Source organism: Aulonocara stuartgranti (assembly GCF_965226115.1).
Source record: "Aulonocara stuartgranti genome assembly, chromosome: 20".
Taxonomy (NCBI): domain Eukaryota; kingdom Metazoa; phylum Chordata; class Actinopteri; order Cichliformes; family Cichlidae; genus Aulonocara; species Aulonocara stuartgranti.
In genome coordinates, this window is record NC_138956.1 from 14,436,297 (window position 1) to 14,455,109 (window position 18,813).

The 18,813-nt window shown below is 41.3% G+C and overlaps 1 protein-coding gene across 1 annotated transcript; it reads right to left on the minus strand.

Moving 5' to 3' along the window:
• Positions 1-2,157: 2,157 nt before the first annotated feature.
• Positions 2,158-6,298, minus strand: krt5 (keratin 5). Its single transcript, XM_082519670.1, has 9 exons — positions 5,635-6,298; positions 4,104-4,312; positions 3,947-4,007; positions 3,740-3,835; positions 3,450-3,614; positions 3,236-3,361; positions 2,882-3,102; positions 2,703-2,761; positions 2,158-2,569 (listed from the first exon to the last, which is right to left on the minus strand). The coding sequence occupies exons 1-9, from the start codon at positions 6,175-6,177 to the stop codon at positions 2,334-2,336; spliced, it is 1,716 nt and encodes a 571-aa protein (XP_082375796.1). The 5' UTR covers positions 6,178-6,298; the 3' UTR covers positions 2,158-2,333.
• Positions 6,299-18,813: the final 12,515 nt, after the last annotated feature.

Genomic DNA, 18,813 nt, shown 5'->3' on the forward strand with positions numbered 1-18,813 from the left:
TTATGAGTTTGCTCTGTTTTGGTTTACAGCTGAGTGCTTGGCCGCTCCAGAGACAAAACTTTGCTGTGAGTCAGACTGTGATATGCACCTATTTTCAGATCAGGACAAATGTGTGCACTGGTGTAATTAAAACAGATGGATTTATTTTGATTTTTTTCCCTCCCTATAAAGGTGAAGGTAGTGCAGATTTCAAAAGGTGAGGGCTCCCTCCATCTTTAGTCCACAGTCTGAGGTTCAGGGTAACAACACTGTTTCTTAAAACTTCAATCATGAACATTAAAAAAGGATGAAAACACCCACAACAGTCCAAACTATTTCAGTTTTATCTCTTTTGAAGTTACAGTGTAAGTACTAAAATATACACACAATAAAGCTGAAAACTTGATAATAAAAAGAAAGCAGTGAAATTGTGGCACACAAGATATCCCAGTTAAAGAAAATAGGAAAGTGAGGAAACTCCAATCAGTCTAATATGTGCTGCAGTGCTGCAGCAGAGCTAGGCTGCAATGCACAGCATTTAATGAAGGTAGTGGAGGGCCCTGTGTACTGCTTTCAATCAGGAAGTGCAGCTTTGTTAACAAGCTGCTGCTGCCAAGGAAAAGTTTACATAAAGAACAAAGCAAATGTGCAGTACTGATACTGTGGGGATCACTCATATTGTGAACTGTTACAGACTGCTTTACTGATGCTCCTGATTTTTAGCCCCATTTTACAAGCCTCTACTGCAGACACAAACATCTATCATGCCACACCCAATCACCACTCCAGTGTAGTCCTGTGTGCTCTCCTGTTTCAGGGTTCTGCACGGGCTTGTTGCATTCATCTCACCTTAGTCAAACTTTTGGCAGACCTGCTTACACATATCTGCCGTGTCATAGGTGTGGGCCGCATATCATACTCACAGGGCTTCCCGAAATTTGTCGAAAATGTAGCTTAATAAGTTTTTAACATATCTTTCTAGCATGTATCTGTCCCAGACAATTGATCATCCATCGGCTTGAATAAGTGCCCGCATGATATATAGTATGCAAAGTAAAAACCATCAGGTGGATAAGTGAAACAATATAATTATGCCTATAGAGTCACTTCCATATTTGCACTGCATATCAATGTCCTATATTAAAGAGAATTCCAGCTCTGTCATTTTGAGGAGCCTTTTGAGGGCTGAATTATTTTTTTGTTTTGTATTTTTAGATCACTATAAAGACAATAAAGGAAACCTATTTGGTTATATTTGGTTTTTCTGTCATATAATGTGGAATTTAAATATGATCCAAGTTTGAAATATTGAATCCAGTGTGTGTGTGTGTGCGTGTGTGTGTGTGTGTTTGTGTTTGTGTTTGTGCGGTGTCTGCATTTTTAGCCTTGGAGGTTTCCGTTTGCTAGTCTCTTATCCACAAATACTACTTGTTTGCTTATTTATTAATACTTTTCACTTCAAAATTAAACTGAAGATTAACACTGTGTTGCCCTATAATAACTAAGCAAACCAGTTACATTTGTATAATGTAATGTAAATAATGTTCCATTATTTTACTATTATTTGCTTGACTACATTAGTGTTGTGTTATATCAACCGTATTATTTCAGCAGTTTCAGCTACAGCTAATCATGAGTAAAAAGTTTGGGACATTCAAATGTTACAATAGTAAGAATTCACAGGAACAAGATCTGGAAATGTATGTGAACACAGATTTATTTCAGTTTTGTTGGTACAAATTCCCAATAAACCTGGAAGTTCCAGTCAGCCTGATCCTTTTTAAAACATTTTTATTATTCAGAGTGAAAATAGAAGTAAAGCATGATCACAACACCATTTATTTACTGCAGTGGAGAAATCATTTTTCTCTTAACACAGGAGAAGAAATATGAAAGTGTTTCATGTGGCTGCTTTTGATGATGTCAAACTGCATAACAAAATGACAGATATTAGAAAATTTCCTGTGGTGCCATTTTGTATACAATAGTAGTTGCTTTGTAAGGATTCTCTGTCCTGACACTACAAGGATCCTCTTGTATGCACAACAGCACATCCAACAACTAAAAGACAGCCAGGCTGACTGATCAAAGAAAGACAGGACTGACTCACATCTTTGCTGCTCACAACAATCTCTGTACCTTTCTGCTTGAATTTGGATTTAATGTCTCTAACTCTCTTTGGGTATGTGGTGCCATTACATGGATCGGCTGTCTTTGACTTGTCAAGCGTATATGTTTCTGAGGTTGCTCTGTGCATGCAGGGAACGACAGGGCGGGGTTTATGGAGGTCATGATGAGGAGAAGAAAAATAAGAGAAGAAGAAAAAATGGATTGGAAGATGGCCACTGGTTCTGTTAACGGCGGCTGGAATAGGATGAGCTGACTCTTGTTTTTGAGATGCTAGAGGTGCTGCCACTGCCAAAGCCGCCCACGGAAATACCGCCACCGTAGCCCATGCCGCCGCCGCCGCCGCCCATTCCGCCACCGAAGCCACCGCCGCCTCCGCCGCCCATGCCGCCACCAAAGCCTCCGCCGAAGCCGCCGCCGAAGCCGCCGCCACCGCCTCCGCCGCCACCACTTCTTCCACCACCTGGTGAGGAGAAGAACACATTTGTCAGGAGAAAGGCTTTAAATTTAGTTTTTTAGGTAAAACTTTGGAACTCTGATACAAAACAAACAACAACAACAAAAAAGCCCAAAATGCTGTATATGTTAATACATACCGAAGCTGGTGCTTGTGGACTGCACATGGACGGTTGCGTTTCCACCACCAGAGGCAATCCTACAAAGAAGAACAAAATGTAACAATTTGATGAGCTGGTAATGTCATTGTCACCATGAAAACTTCGTTTAGCTTCTCCTGTGTTTTAGAGGATTATTTATTTATTTATTTATTTCTTACCTTGATTCCTCTCCTTCCAGCAGTTTCCTGTAGGTGGCGATCTCAATGTCCAGAGCCAGCTTGACGTTCATGAGCTCTTGGTACTCGCGGACTTGGCGGGCCATGTCCTGCTTGGCTCTCTGCAGGGCCTCTTCCAGGTCCTTGATGCGGGCCTTGGCGTCCTTCACAGCCAGCTCGCCACGCTCCTCTGCCTCAGCAATCTGGGCCTCCAGGTTGGCACGCTGGGAGGTTGGAAAATTAGCAGAAGCTTTAAATGTGATATTTCTCATTCACAATGCTATCTATGTGTTTAGCATTTATGTTTAACACATATGTAAGAAATAATCTCATCAGCTATGCAGAAACATGCATTACCTGTCCCTTGACTGCCTCAATCTCATTCTGAAGGCGGCTAATCATGCGGTTGAGCTCAGCAATCTCACTCTTTGTGTTACGAAGGTCATCCCCTGCCTGGTTTGCATTGGCCTGCATCTCCTGGAACTGAAGGAATCAGATTGAGAACAAGTGTTATTCCAGATTCCACAGACCAATCCACTTTTATTTGACTTGGCAGACTCTCTCTACCTACCTTGGACTGGTACCATTTCTCAGCTTCCGCTCGGCTGTTGTTGGCGATGTCCTCGTACTGTGCCTTGACTTCAGCCACAATGGAGTCCATATCCAGGCTGCGGCTGTTGTCCATCTCCACAATGACAGAAGTGTCCTTGATCTGTCCCTGAAGCTCAGCAAGCTCCTGTGAACAAGACACAAGTTCTTTTAAAAAAAAATTGAACTGAAAGATTAAAAAAAAAAATAGTACAAAATAAACACATCTGTGTGTGCCACAGTGCCATTCAATGTTTGTTTGTTTTTTCTTACAGCTTCATAGATAGCTCTGAGGAAGTTAATTTCATCCTGAAGAGCGTCAACCTTGGCCTCCAACTCAATTTTGTTCATGTAGGCTCCATCTACATCCTGTAAAGGAGGATAAAGTAGACTGCATTAGTCACGGCGCTTGCAGAAATGATAATTCATGCATCATCTATCATCATTATGACAACTTTTTAATGGCACATCCATTCTCACCTTCTTAAGGAGCACAAATTCGTTTTCGACTCCAGCACGCTTGTTGATTTCATCTTCATATCTGTCGCAAAAAATGCAAGAAAAATGAGCTGAACACGATCAGGCATCATCTACTGGAAGTCAGCTGCTGTGTTCATTGTGACTCGTGGGAACTCACTTGTTCTTGAAGTCCTCCACCAGTCCCTGCATGTTTTTCAGCTCAGACTCCAGCTTCATCTTCTCATTGCCCAGCCCGTCCAGCTGTCTGCGCAGGTTGGCAATGTAAGCTTCAAACATGGCATCGATGTTGGAGCGGGTGGTGGTCTGCTCCTGCAGCAGGCTCCACTTGGTCTCCAGCATTTTGTTTTGCTGCTCCAGGAAGCGGACCTAAATGGTGATATAATTTGACAAATTTAGATCTGCAGTCATAGAATAGCAATACTTGCCTTGAGGTCCTAGACCGGCTTGTTTTTCTCTGGAGATCCATCAGTCCATGGATCACGTGTAACTTTCCCACATTAAAAACTCTTGCAGGCAAAAAAATGCCAACGACCATATTAAAATTCCTCACAGTGCACGACTGTTCTAGACACACTGCACTGTGGAGCTTGTTTGTGAGACTTAGAAGATCAACCATTGTTTGATTAAACAGTAGAGCCCAAAGGTCCATTTCTGGGTGTGTCTTTAAGGTGCCACACCCTCCTCCAACCACTTGACATCAGCGCTCCCTCGCCTCCAGGATGCATACTTTCACTGATTGAACGTGCCTGCCTCAACCCTCACCAATTAATGTGTCACACATAAAGATATTAACTGTTATGTCAAATGTACAATGCGCATTATACTTTAGTTTAATATATTATACTAAACAAAAATGTTCTTTAAACATCTAAGCCATTTTTCCTGCTATTAATGATTGTTTTTGTGATGCTTTATTGCAGTAATATACCGTTTTATTTGAAATTTGAAATAAGGAGTCTTCAAAGGATGGGATCAGGTTACCTGTTTGAAGACAGATAAGGTGTGGCACGTAGCGCGCAGAAAGAGCTAGCTCAGCATTTTCTCATACAGGGTGTGGTTAGCGACTTTGCCATTACTGCCTGAGAGAAACGGTCCCTCATCAATGCATCGTCTTTAATTAAACATGAAACTGCATGTGGGAGAATTTAAAGTAAAAGCCTGTCACTTCTTGCTGCCATGGGAACAAGTGATAACCAGATCCCTCGCTCCTCTCACCTGATAATGCAGCAGTAACTGGATATGACTGCTCTACTGTTTCCATGCTTTCACTCTACACAGAGACAGCTTGCAGGCTGTGCTCATAATGCAATTTTAAGGAGCATCATGTTGCTTAGTTTGAGGGGTGAATTTTAAGCAAATCACCCAGCAGTTCTCAACATTCATCAGCATTCAGTTAGCATTTCCAGGTTTAGTTAAGCTGTTGCATAATATTTAATGAGCTCAAGGGCCCTTTCAACAAGAGCCTGCCTTTGCATCTTTTTCTAATATATTAGAAACCAGCTTCAGGATTTTCATTCTGCTGACATGTTGTGAGACTAAAATAAAAGCTAGACAAAACCTTTTTCAATATCAGATAGGAAACGTGCCACTCACCTTCTCAATGAAGTGTACAAAGCTTTCAGTGCAACTAGAGTAGCTCCTGCTTGAGAAGAATAAAACGGCCTGAAACTTTTTTATGAAACTCTTACCTTGTCAATGAAGGAAGCAAAGCGGTTGTTGAGAGTCTTGATTTGCTCTTTCTCCTGGGTGCGGACAGTTTGGATGTTGGGGTCGATCTCAAGGTTATAGGGGGCCAGCAAGCTCTGGTTTACTTGGACTTGTGTGATCAGAGGCACTGATCCAAAACCTCCTGGACCACCACCACCGAAACCGCCTGCACCGAAACCGCCTGCACCGAAACCGCCGCCGCCGCCACCACCACCACCGAAACCGCCCGCACCAAAACCACCACCACCCAAACTAAGACCACTGCCACCACCAGAGGCAAAAGAATAACTACTGAAACCACCACCACCACCACCACCACCACCACCGCTAGCCATGCCTGATCTGAGCATTGAGGTTGATGATGACATTATCATTGGCCCCCCTAGATTGACAGATCTTGAGGAAAAACTTTGTCTTCCTCCTCCTCCTCCTCCTCCCATACGGAAACTACCACCACCACCAGCTTGTCCACCTCCACTATAGCTGCTCCGCACAACTTTTGTGGACATTCTGGTCGACGACATGGCTGGTTTCTTCTTAAGAGGAAGGATTCAAAGAGAAAAGCAAAGAGAGAGAGGTTTGGGAGCGTAGTGGAGCCCACTAAGAGGAAGGTCAAGTCCCTCTAAGTGTCTTGTCTCTGTCTACGATGGATTTTTATCTGTCTCCAGCTGAGGAGGAGGTCCCGGTAAGCTCAGCCTCCTCTGCGCCTCCCCTCAACCCTCCTCCTATTACCTGGATCCTGAAAGGTGTGCTTGCAGGCAGTGTAGATTGGCTCAGCCTGTCAGACAGGTAATAGCGCCACCCCTGTAAAGCGATCTGGGCTTGACACACCCAGATGCTTGTAGAGAAACAGCATCAGAGCCCGAGCTGGGAGGGCAGGAAAGGCATTTGGCAAAGACTCTTTTTGTTGATTAGCTAGGGGTGTTCTGTGTACAGGGTGGGGACCTGCATACTCACTGTGCCACCTTTCTTTTCTCTACTGTTTACCTTCTGGCAAGATTTTTTCTCTGTATCCTCTGTGTGAGCACTTCTTTGTATTTTACTGGGATTGTGGACATGAAATTAAGATAAAACTATCTATAGGATTAAGTTGGGTAAAATTGCCCTTTAACTACACTGAAAATGTTTCAGCAAGCAATTTAACCAGTTTTTGCTTGTCAAAATGCAATGCACATTCTTCCAGGTATGTTTTTAGATACACAGGAAAACCTTAAATTTAAATAATCTTTAAAGTGAGTTTTAAGATCTGCGAGAGAGCGCCAAAGTGTGACTTCACTAGTAAAAAAATGTACATAAAATAAAAACAAAAAACAAAAAAACAAAGTCACATTAAGATAATTAGTTGGGTAGTCGGCTGAAGGATAATCCAAGATAAAGTGGAGACCTTGAGACGAGTAAACTGGTTTTACAGGAGATTCCCTGCAGACAGTACAGTACTTACCCACTGCACAAAATCCCACAGATACACATAGAGAAAAGCTGAATCGGAGAATAAATGGTGGTCATTTCAATGAAACATGGTTTCCACATTATGCACAGCGAGCATATGAAGGAATCCACCCCGTGCTGCTTATGTGCTCAGGCCTGCAGCTTGCGGGTGCTTGAGGCTACTGTGCACAATGCTTTCAATACACAATACACTCACCCAGGTTTACTGAGTAAATGTATTGCATCGGTTTAGATATTTCAATCTTAAGAAAAAGGTCCATTGCAAGTCTTTTTTTAACTTAATGTCAGCTTGGAAGAACAAGAAGCCAAAAGTAGAGTCGATTTCTTGCTCCGACAGAGCTGGAACTGTTGGTACCTGTTTAAAACCATCTTAACAACTCCAGTATAGCTGTTGGCTTCCCAGCCTCTGTACTGTAGTAGCTTCTAAACAAGCTCCAGGGCATAACTGAGTCACACCCCAAATTAAAATACCAGTGGTTCACTCTCACTTCCAACACTGTCTAGTGGAAGAACTATGCTCCTATGCCACTTACTGCACATTCACAAATTTGCGTTAGTCAGGAGGGAAACATGCCAAAAAATATGTTTGTGCCTACAAAATGTTTGCTGCAAACACTATTTGTATGTGCAATCCATGGACTTCATTATGCATCAAGAATTCCCACCATCGCCAACCACCACCACCATGAAGAATGAGCCAGTTTGTCCTGGCAGGCTGCATATGCTCAGGCAGACCTGAAAAAGGAAGTTATAACTATGTTTTTATTTCAAGCATTATTTTGCAGCTGCAAAGCTGATCATACTTTGCTAGAAGTATTCAACTTTAGGTTCTGTTAGCACATAAAAAGTGCTGTGATTCAATCTTACCTGGGTGTGTCACATGATGTAATGCTCCAACAGAGCACAATTCTACAAAGTGAAGTCTAAATAATTTGAAACCGTAAGGACCCATCATTTATCTTATATGTAGACAAATGTGTGTATCTGAGCAGTGCCAATGCCGTTAGTTTCATGATCACAGTTCCAAAAAACAGCATCGCCTTGCTGAAATATGTGAGGCCTTCTCTGAAAAAGATGTTTCTGGTTGGGGCCATATGTCGCTCTAAAAGCAGTAAATTCGTTTTAGCATTGATAAAGCCTTACTAGATGTGCAAGATGACAAGGCCATAAACACTAGGACTGACAAGAACTCACAGCTGCACCCTCGACCATGGAGAATGAACTTATGTTCAAACCCAGAACCCTTTCTGTGAGGCAACGCTGATAATCGCTGTATCAGTGTACAGGAATATGCAAGATAAATACAGAATGAAACTTATCAAACTTATAAAGTTATATCAAACGTTTTTCCATTTTAACTTCACTACCTGAGCAGTAAATTTATATTTTGCATTTGCCAAACAAACCGTTTTAGACTTCAGAGCGCCACACGATGACGACAACTCAAATATAATAGTATTTGTCATTTTTGCTTGTCTAGAATCAAGGCGTAATTAGTTGCCTGAGGCCCATGAGGTCAGACACGTTAACCCAAAATTTGAAATCTGCAGTATTTTAGGTTTTGCTGTTGGTTTCCCCATGTTGGTCAGATTGTGGGGACTTGAAACTTTCTTCAAGCCATCCTTCATGTTTCTGCCTCTTTCCCAGAGCTATTTCACAGTAGTAGCAGGCTAAGCCAGTTATTCCATAGGAGATTTTAAAAACTCCCCAGCGGGTTATGAGTCTTCCCTAGTTCAACGTGCCTGGAAAACCTCCAGCTGAAGGCAATAAGGAGGCAAAGACATGCTCAGACCAATATAACTGGTTCCTTTCAGGCAACGACTCCAACTCCTTTCCCTATCTCTGTAGGGATGAGCTGCACACTGTGCAAGCTGCAGCAGTTATCAAATGACCTTTATGCTGTCTTTGAGTCATTTATTGGATCATTTAAGATGAAATTGTACTGCTTACTTTAGAACTAAAACAAACAACAACTTACTTCCAGGAAAAAGGGCTTCAATTAGCCTAGGCTTGTAACTGATTAGATGATCAAAACCCGTGAGGAAAGTATGACAACTCTGACATCTCCCAAACCACACACCTAACAACATATTTATTGTTCTTCATGGCAACACTAAGAAACTGTGTTAGAAATTAGAAGGATATTTGGTAACAGGAAGGTCACATTTATTTAAAAGCTATAGTACTCTACGAGGACCCAGACATTAAAAAAAGCTGCAAAAGTCAAATGTAAAAACCCCTGACCATCATTAGAATAAACTACACTGACAGAGACTGGATTCTAAAATGAAAACTAAACTCTGGGCAGTGACACCTACACTCTGCAAGACTGTATTTCATCTCAGATGATGTGACGGGTGGCTTTTCAAGCTTTCTAGTCAGAACACGTAGTGGAATGTTCACAAGCTCATTTACTCTGTGAGAACCAAGCTTGAGATGGGAGTTTACTCTACTGAAACTTGGCAAGAGGGACCGCTGGGGAAGAAAGCGTAATTAAGTTTCAGGTGTCAATTAGGACAGCTTTTGTATTATACAATATTGAAACTTGACAATTTACACCTAACTGTATCTCGGATCTGATTTGCCGGCAACCTTCACCACTGAACTTTAGTAAAAAGGCCATGTTGTTACGTTTTCCAAAAACACAAACAGTTTTTCAGTTATTTAGACTTCCTTACACCTTAGTGATCAAATCAGGTGAGTCAGGCATCTTACGGTCTGGTTAAAATGATAGTTTGAAGATGTCACCTAGAAAGAGTCGGTGTGGGGTCAAATCAAAAACTAAACTTTACTAAAATTGTCAGAAGTTCATGAACTGACATAATGGAGCTAAATCAAATAGTCAAGCTGCATTTTGAACCTGAACTTATACAAAAACATAATGACAAGTGTCCCAGTCTATTCCTCTGCTTAATATATGACAAGTACGGTATGTTACTTTAGTGCTCTCTCACAATAATACTGACATCCATAAAGTGTTTGACAAACAGTGGACAAATGCCAAATTTATATTTGCCTGCATAGGTCTGCAATATGTTAGTAAAAGCAGATAATATTACAGGAAAAGCAACTTCATATGCATTACAACAGGATTTCTGCATTATTATTCCTACTATTATAGATTATTTATTTTTAAATGTAGTGAATGTCATCTGTTCCAGGCTTTAAATGAGACTTAGGGCTGCACTAAGTAGAGGAGAATTTTGCACTTCAAATTTTTTAGAACATGGAGTAAAAAGAACAAAAAAAAACCAACTTGATAGATACAAAAACTTTAAATGAAGTAAAACTTAATTTAAAGTTTTTGTATCTATCACAAAACAGCATTTTCCTAAGATTATACAAGAACTTTTTAGAATGAACATTTGGATTTGGAGTTTTTGCATTATCTTGCTGGCACAGAGATAAAAAAAAAAAAGCAGAGGACTTCTAACTTTTTTCTTGTTATCGGCCTTAGAGCAAGGGGAATACATATGTCACAGTGCCTGGCACTAGTTAACTTTAAGATTTTTGCCCTGCTAATCTGTCCATGAAAGATTAATTACTGAGACATTGCTTGTTCAGGAATGAAGAAAGACCCTGAAAACTAGAGTTGGATCTATGAAATGCAATGTTATAACCCAGCATACAGTCTATACACCTCATGCAGCTGATGCACATTACTGGATTTGATCAGGTGTATAAGCACAAAACTCTCTGGCAATCACTTTGTTTTTCTATCATGCATTTTCAATGCATGCATTAAAAAAGGCAGCATGTCTCTGTTTTAAGTCAGTTTTGTTCACATTAGTCAGTCAAAAGAACAAAAATGCCATTCACTTCTTAAAGTAATGGACTAAAGGTGAAAGTACACGACACAGCTGCTGGAGTGAGACAAATGATAAAAGTGCAAAGAGAAAACAGCATTTTGGACAAAAAGAAGTCTTACTCAGGTCTTAGTGTAAGTTTCTGTGACTGAGGTGTGGTTCTGACTAAATCTGCACAGATTTACTACTCCCTAATCTTCTTTCACATACACATGCTTGTTCTACAAAAGCCACTACAAGGGAGTGTTAGTGGAGTGAGTCCATCAAGCCAGAGGGGAATTCTACCAGATTCTATAATGGAAAGATTAAGCTAGCTGCCACACCTTAAAATGAATTAGGAAGATGCGGTATGAGGACAAATGCAGGGAGGGTAATGTTCTGTCTCTGAAGGACACATGGCCTCTTTCAGTTCAACTGAATGAAAATGCAACAATTAGGCATCAATCCCTTGCAGCTTTATTTTTAGGCTAAAATTATTTCATTTGATGTCGCTCAGTGAGGAGCAAACTCAATTTAACAAAGCCAGGGAAGGTCAAAACAGGAAGGTAGGGTCTCTGCCTTACAGTATAAATCACCTTAAAGTGACTGATGCTGGCAATGTTCCCTCTAATTTTTCATGTGTCTGAGCGAACACACCAACTCCCTGAGCGGTCCCTTGGACCACTGTGAGCAACATTAGATGTGTGGGTCATGCCAGCATCGAATCCATCCAAGTTACATGGTTTATTAAAATAATCAAATTACAGCATTATATTTATGTTAGACTACTTTTAATTAACTGCTTTAGCTCACTTACAATGACATTTTTTTATTTTTTTTTAATAAAGCTCTGATTTGTATTATGAGTATGAGTCTGTGGTCTGGGAGAGACTCCCGTAACTCTCTGTCTGCAAAATACAGTATATAATGAGCAATGCTGGGCAATTAATTATATAGTTACTTCTTCAAAAAGTAACTGAGTTATGGAAACAACAAAGTTTTTTGCAGCTGTTTACCTAAAAATGCAGCCAAGGTGTTTTTTAAATAAACATTTCAAACTATTTACAGAACTTCCCCCTTTCCTAAACAACTAAATGCCATGTTGCCATATCATTTTTTGATTGGTCGACATGATACATTTTTCGATGAATAGGAAAGGGTGGGGTTTTTTGCTCACAGGTGGAGAGTGCTCTCGAGCGTTTTCCTTCCTTTTTACCGCTTCTTCTTGCAGTAAATATAAACAACGATAGTATTCCGGAAGAAAAACAAACATTGCATATATTTTTATCATAACTCTGGTTTTATGTGACCTATCAACACAATTTAAGACTTGTATAAAGTCCACACGTTTTCCGTCTGTCCTGCTCACATCTCCAATGGTTGTACACGTTGTCGTTAACGTGGCTTCACTCCACATCAGCCACGCCACTTTGTTAGCTAAAACACCGGTGTCGGCACATGAGGACGCTGTCATAGCCTGTCAACGACGTTGATTAGCTGCGTATATACGAATGTGAATCGCGTGATTGGCTGGACTATGGGATAAGGTGGCATCGTTCTAATCCCATACGGGAGCAGCCAGTGACTTACTGACTAACACTGCAAAGCAGAATTGTTAAAGTTTTAATTTTAATTTCAATTCAGGTTAGATTTTTTTTGTGCGCAACACAGATTTTCTGTGCGCAGTGACCGTGCCAGCAGTGCGCAATTGCGCACTCGCGCAGCTTATCTGTGTGTTGACTAAAGTGTGCAACGCACAGATAGTGGCGGACACCTGCATCCAATGTTCCCTCTGGAGTTCCCCACCTGTGCTTTTGATGGTCATAAATTAATAAACATATTTTTTTGTACATTTAAAACTTAAAGACTGCAGAGCGGGCTAAAACACACCATTGTGCTGCAATAATGCTGCACATAACTCGCAGCTTTACAGCTCCTTTAGTAAGCCAAAAATTTGCTGCACAAGCAGTATCTGACAAAAAAAACACTCAGCTCCACCTCCGCAACCACACCCAGTCCTACAACAGCCACCGGGCAAACTGGCACAGTGGAGCCAAGGTTAAACCTGTGGGTATCAGCGCAGAACACAAACTTAAACATTCCTAGGCTGCAAAGACAACATATCAAACTTAACTGTAACTAAATTTGAATTTTTGTTTTTTTATCTTTCTTTGTGAAACATGAATGCTCATTTTGAATTTGAAGGCCAACAACGCCCACAAAAAAAAAAAAAACATAATAAAGACTGGAAAATGTGTGCAATGCTTCAAAAAAACATATCAGACAGAGCACATCACAGCTTAGTTACATGACTGGGGGTAAAACAGGCATAAGAGGCTGAGGTGGAGATACATATGTGAAGGAATTTGTCACTAAGTAAAAGGTTGAACGAGCATTTTATGCAAATGCTAATTAAAATTTGAAGAAAAGGAAAATTCTTGCAGTTAGAGATGTAATCGTGCATGCCATCTGGGCTAAAGAGGAAAGGGACCAGGAGTGGGCTTGTTATCACTGCCACAGGTGAGTTTTTCAGGGGTGGCTCTGTGTTACAACCGTTAACGAGAAATATAGAAGTGGCCACCGGAGGTAACTCTGGCATCTAAAGCTTGAGTAGTGAGCAAAAACCGACATTTATGGTAGTGACTGTGGCTACGTCCACACTAGCCCAGATAAATGGCGTTTTTGTCTGAAAACAATCTGCGTCCACACTAGCCTTTTCAGCTTTTTTTTTTTTTACACAGCGTTGTCTGTCCACATTGAAACAGCCAAAAACACTAATGTTCCAGTACTGCGCATGCGTGAAACGCAAGACGATTCGCCCTGCCTCATTTATTGTGCCGTTTATTTACTTTCCCGCTCTTTGAAATGTCGCGGCAAAATGTTGAGGAAAAGCACCGAGTTTTTTTAAATGGACTGACAATGAGGTGGAGTTGCTGCTGCGAGTAACACAAAAGGAAAAAGTTGCAAAAGCAAGTTGCAGAGCATGTACAGACTGATACAAATCTTTAATAGGGCTGTCAAAATTGAGAGCAAACAAAACAACTGCTGTACAATGCCCTCCGCTATCTTAGTTTAACTGGTCACATGACTGCATCACATGAAAAGGCTCCGGGTTTGCTGTCCACACTGTGACGTGAAAACGGCGTTCTCAAATGTTTTCAAAACGCCGCGTTTCCCTTGACCGAAAAACACCGTCTCAGTGTTTGCGGGACGCCAAAACAGAGAGAAAAAGATGCGTTTTTTTTTAACGAAAACGTATTAGTGTGAACATGGCCTGTAACATACACTGCCAGACAAACACTGCAAAGCCTATTCTACCTTAAAGAAAAAGCAGGTCTGCAACACGTTCATTTCAGGGAACGCATGTTGAGCAATATTAAAGAAGCTGAATCACAGCATCGAGCACAAAGCTGTAAAACTGCAACGAGTGTTGCAAGCCCTACCAGTGAACAATCGGAGCATGTGCTGTGGTGACATTCAGGTGTGGGGAGGCCAGGCAGTAAGGTGTGAAAAGCATGAAAACAAACGTGGTGCACAGAGAAAGACAGCTCTCAAAACGAGGCCAAAAGGTCAGCGTGCATAACAACTTGGTTATTACAACAAGACAATGCCAAACCACCTTCTAAACATATTTCAATCGAGTCAGGGCTTAAACTCATGTAAACACTCCAGACCTGTCACCACTGAAATATTTTTGGCACATTATGAAAGCGCAAATACGACAAAGGAGGCCTCAGACCGTCGAACGCCTCAAATGCTATATGTAACAACAACAATCTTTTAAAACTACCGATTTTTGTCGCGTTCGTTTCCCAAAAGCATGTACAGAAAAGAGGTGATGCAACTTTCTTGCCCAAGACTATTTTTTGTTTTTGCTGCATCACTCTGTTCTTCTTTTATTTGCATTTTAAAACCTTTTTGGAAACAGGACTGCAAAAAGTAAGATCATTTTGTCGTTTTACTTTGAAAGGGCCCCTGGAGGTTTAACTTACCCCTTGAGGTAAGGGCTGGTCTGATGTGTGGGTGATGCATTTAGCTATATATCTTAGGTGAAGGTAATTTATTATTCCAGTGAAGAATGTCACATGGTACAAAATGCTTAAGCATGTGTATTTTTTTTTTTTAGATTTGTAGTTTACATGCATGTAGAGACTGTTAAAGAGAAATGCAAACCACACCCTGGAAACAGTGCACCTGCGGTTTGTGCAAAGATTTTGGGTTTCTGCTGAACTCTAGTTCAACAGAACTTGTTTTCTTTAATAACGGACAAAAAACAAAACAACAAAAACGATGACTGGAAGGCATTTAGTCTGAAAATTAATATATGCACTGGGCTTTGTCCCGCACAGTAATTTGGAATTGCGTGGGATTTCCACATAATGATACCATTTCTCTCTTTTTTTTTTCCTCTTTAATTTTTTTACACATCACAATGTGTCTTAAAAACTGCCATTAGGGTTCTGTAAAAACAAAAGGTAGTCAAAGAAAGAAGGTGGGTTAATGAGGGATGGGTGGGGTAGGTGGAGAGGAGGAGTGGGTAGGTGGGTGGTGGAGTCTGTAACGTCCGGTGCAACACATGGCTCTCTGAGGAGGATGACAAGATTGGAGAGGAGGGGGGAGGGTTGGGAGGGGGAAAATGATAAGAGAGAACTGGATGAGTTTAGTTGAAAAGGAGCCCAAAATTTTGGAGAAAATAATGATACCATTTCTCAACAAAGATCCATACAGGCCTAATTATCTTATTTTGTAATTTTGGCTGTAAATTAAAAAAAACCCCTCATCTTTCAGTAAACTTTACATTTTCTTTCTAGCTCATATCATGGTTTGTTGTGCTACTATGATGTATTGACTATTCCCATAAAGCTTGTGTTCTCATCTTTACAAATTTTAGTTCTTTATTTTGAATTTACTTTCTAGTCGGTAGCTGTCAGAGGCCAAAGGGTGTAGCCTGACTGGATGAGTGATGGCAGATAGCCAGCGATGATTATACAGCCTGAGCAGGTGCGTAGTGCCAGACGACCAGCCAAGAGAGCTGCAGGTGAGTGGAGTTGAGTTGTTCCAGGAACGGCAAAACAAACTGGACACACAAGTTAAGAGCAGTCAGAAACGACGAGGCACATAACAACAAGAGCTGTAAGAGCCGCATGACCACCATGGGAGGTGAGTGGAAGGCTCAGCTGGTCTTAAATGCCGGCCTACTGATTGCCGCTCATGGATTGCAGTTGGGTGATGCAGGTTTGGAAACAAGCTTCTGCCTCCATATCAAAGGATATCAGAGAACCAGAGCAGGCACAGAAAAAACACACCAAAACTGCTGACACTCACTCAGATCATCACAGTAATGGAGTTACAGTCAAAGAGTACCCTAACCCCTTCAGGTCTATTTTTAAAATGTCTTTCATTATGTTTTAATGAAAACAAAACTGAGGTCATTATATTTGGGTCATGTAGTCCCACCATCTGACTTGGGTCCTTTTATATCCTGTGTCAAACCAACCTTGTAGTGAAATTTGGCACAACTCTTAAAATGGGTAAACAGATAAACACAGTGGTGAGAATTAGCTTTTTTCAGCTAAGGCAGCTCTCTAAAGTCAAACCTTTTATCTCTTTTTGTGACTCAGAGATAGTTTTACATGCATTTGTGACCGCTCACCTCGATTACTTTAATGTACTTTATGTTGGTATGGATCAGGCCTCACTATCATGCTTACAAATGGTCCGGAATGCACATGCAAATGCAAATGCACTATTTATTATTTTATCAAGAATGTCTCAATATATTTTTCCATTCATCCTTCCTTCAATGCTATGAAGTGTGCCAGCCCCACACCATGATGTTCCCAACTCCAAACTTCACTGTTGGTATGATGTTTTTTGACTGATATGCACGCCCTTTTTACCTCCAAACATAGTGTGTTATCTTATCCAAAGAGTTCAGTTTTGGTCTCATCTTGTCAGACTATAATCTCGCATTATTTCACAAGCTTTTCTAAATGTTAATTAGTAAAATATAAACACACTTCAACATGATTTTTCAACATGATTGGTACTAATATGATAAATTAGCTTGGCTAGTATATCAGCTCATTTAAGCTTGTTGCAGATAGCTTAGTATTAGTGTACATGCAGTGTTGGGAAGGTTACTTTTAAAATGTATTCCATTACAGAATACAGAATACATGCCCTAAAATGTATTCTGTAACGTATTCCGTTACGTTCCTCAATGAGAGTAACGTATTCTGAATACTTTGGATTACTTAACATCTTATGTACTATTGCTGTGTGATTTATTACTATTACTGAAGGTCCGCGGCTCCAAACCATAGTAAAGGGACCTCTGACTAATACGGGTTCCGTGTCGGGCTCGTAGCCGAAAAATAGCTTTACTTTGTTGTGTGGGTCTGTCTGCTTGCGAGAGACAGAGAGAGGCGTTGAAAGGCTGCTCCAACGGAACTTATTGTTTTCGGAGGAAAACACGAGCACAGTGTACAGTCGAGTCTTAATAGCTTACTTACAACTGGGCTCGTCAGGCACTCTTCTTGGCTGCAGTGGTTATTATTACAGTGGGGCAAAAAAGTATTTAGTCAGCCACCGATTGTGCAAGTTCCCCCACCTAAAATGATGACAGAGGTCAGTAATTTGCACCAGAGGTACACTTCAACTGTGAGAGACAGAATGTGAAAAAAACAATCCATGAATCCACATGGTAGGATTTGTAAAGAATTTATTCGTAAATTAGGGTGGAAAATAAGTATTTGGTCAATAACAAAAATACAACCCAATACTTTGTAACATAACCTTTGTTGGCAATAACAGAGGTCAAACGTTTACTATAGGTCTTTACCAGGTTTGCACACACAGTAGCTGGTATTTTGGCCCATTCCTCCATGCAGATCTTCTCGAGAGCAGTGATGTTTTGGGGCTGTCGCCGAGCAACACGGACTTTCAACTCCCGCCACAGATTTTCTATGGGGTTGAGGTCTGGAGACTGGCTAGGCCACTCCAGGACTTTCAAATGCTTCTTACGGAGCCACCCCTTTGTTGCCCGGGCGGTGTGTTTTGGATCATTGTCATGTTGGAAGACCCAGCCTCGTTTCATCTTCAAAGTTCTCACTGATGGAAGGAGGTTTCGGCTCAAAATCTCACGATACATGGCCCCATTCATTCTGTCCTTAACACGGATCAGTCGTCCTGTCCCCTTGGCAGAAAAACAGCCCCATAGCATGATGTTTCCACCCCCATGCCTCACAGTAGGTATGGTGTTCTTGGGATGCAACTCAGTATTCTTCTTCCTCCAAACACGACGAGTTGAGTTTATACCGAAAAGTTCTACTTTGGTTTCATCTGACCACATGACATTCTCCCAATCCTCTGCTGTATCATCCATGTGCTCTCTGGCAAACTTCAGACGGGCCTGGACATGCACTGGCTTCAGCAGCGGAACACGTCTGGCACTGCGGGATTTGATTCCCTGCCGTTGTAGTGTGTTACTGATGGTGACCTTTGTTACTTTGGTCCCAGCTCTCTGCAGGTCATTCACCAGGTCCCCCCGTGTGGTTCTGGGATCTTTGCTCACCGTTCTCATGATCATTTTGACCCCACGGGATGAGATCTTGCGTGGAGCCCCAGATCGAGGGAGATTATCAGTGGTCTTGTATGTCTTCCATTTTCTGATGATTGCTCCCACAGTTGATTTTTTCACACCAAGCTGCTTGCCTATTGTAGATTCACTCTTCCCAGTCTGGTGCAGGTCTACAATACTTTTCCTGGTGTCCTTTGAAAGCTCTCTGGTCGTGGCCATGGCGGAGTTTGGAGTCTGACTGTTTGAGGCTGTGGACAGGTGTCTTTTATACAGATGATGAGTTCAAACAGGTGCCATTCATACAGGTAACGAGTGGGGGACAGAAAAGCTTCTTACAGAAGACG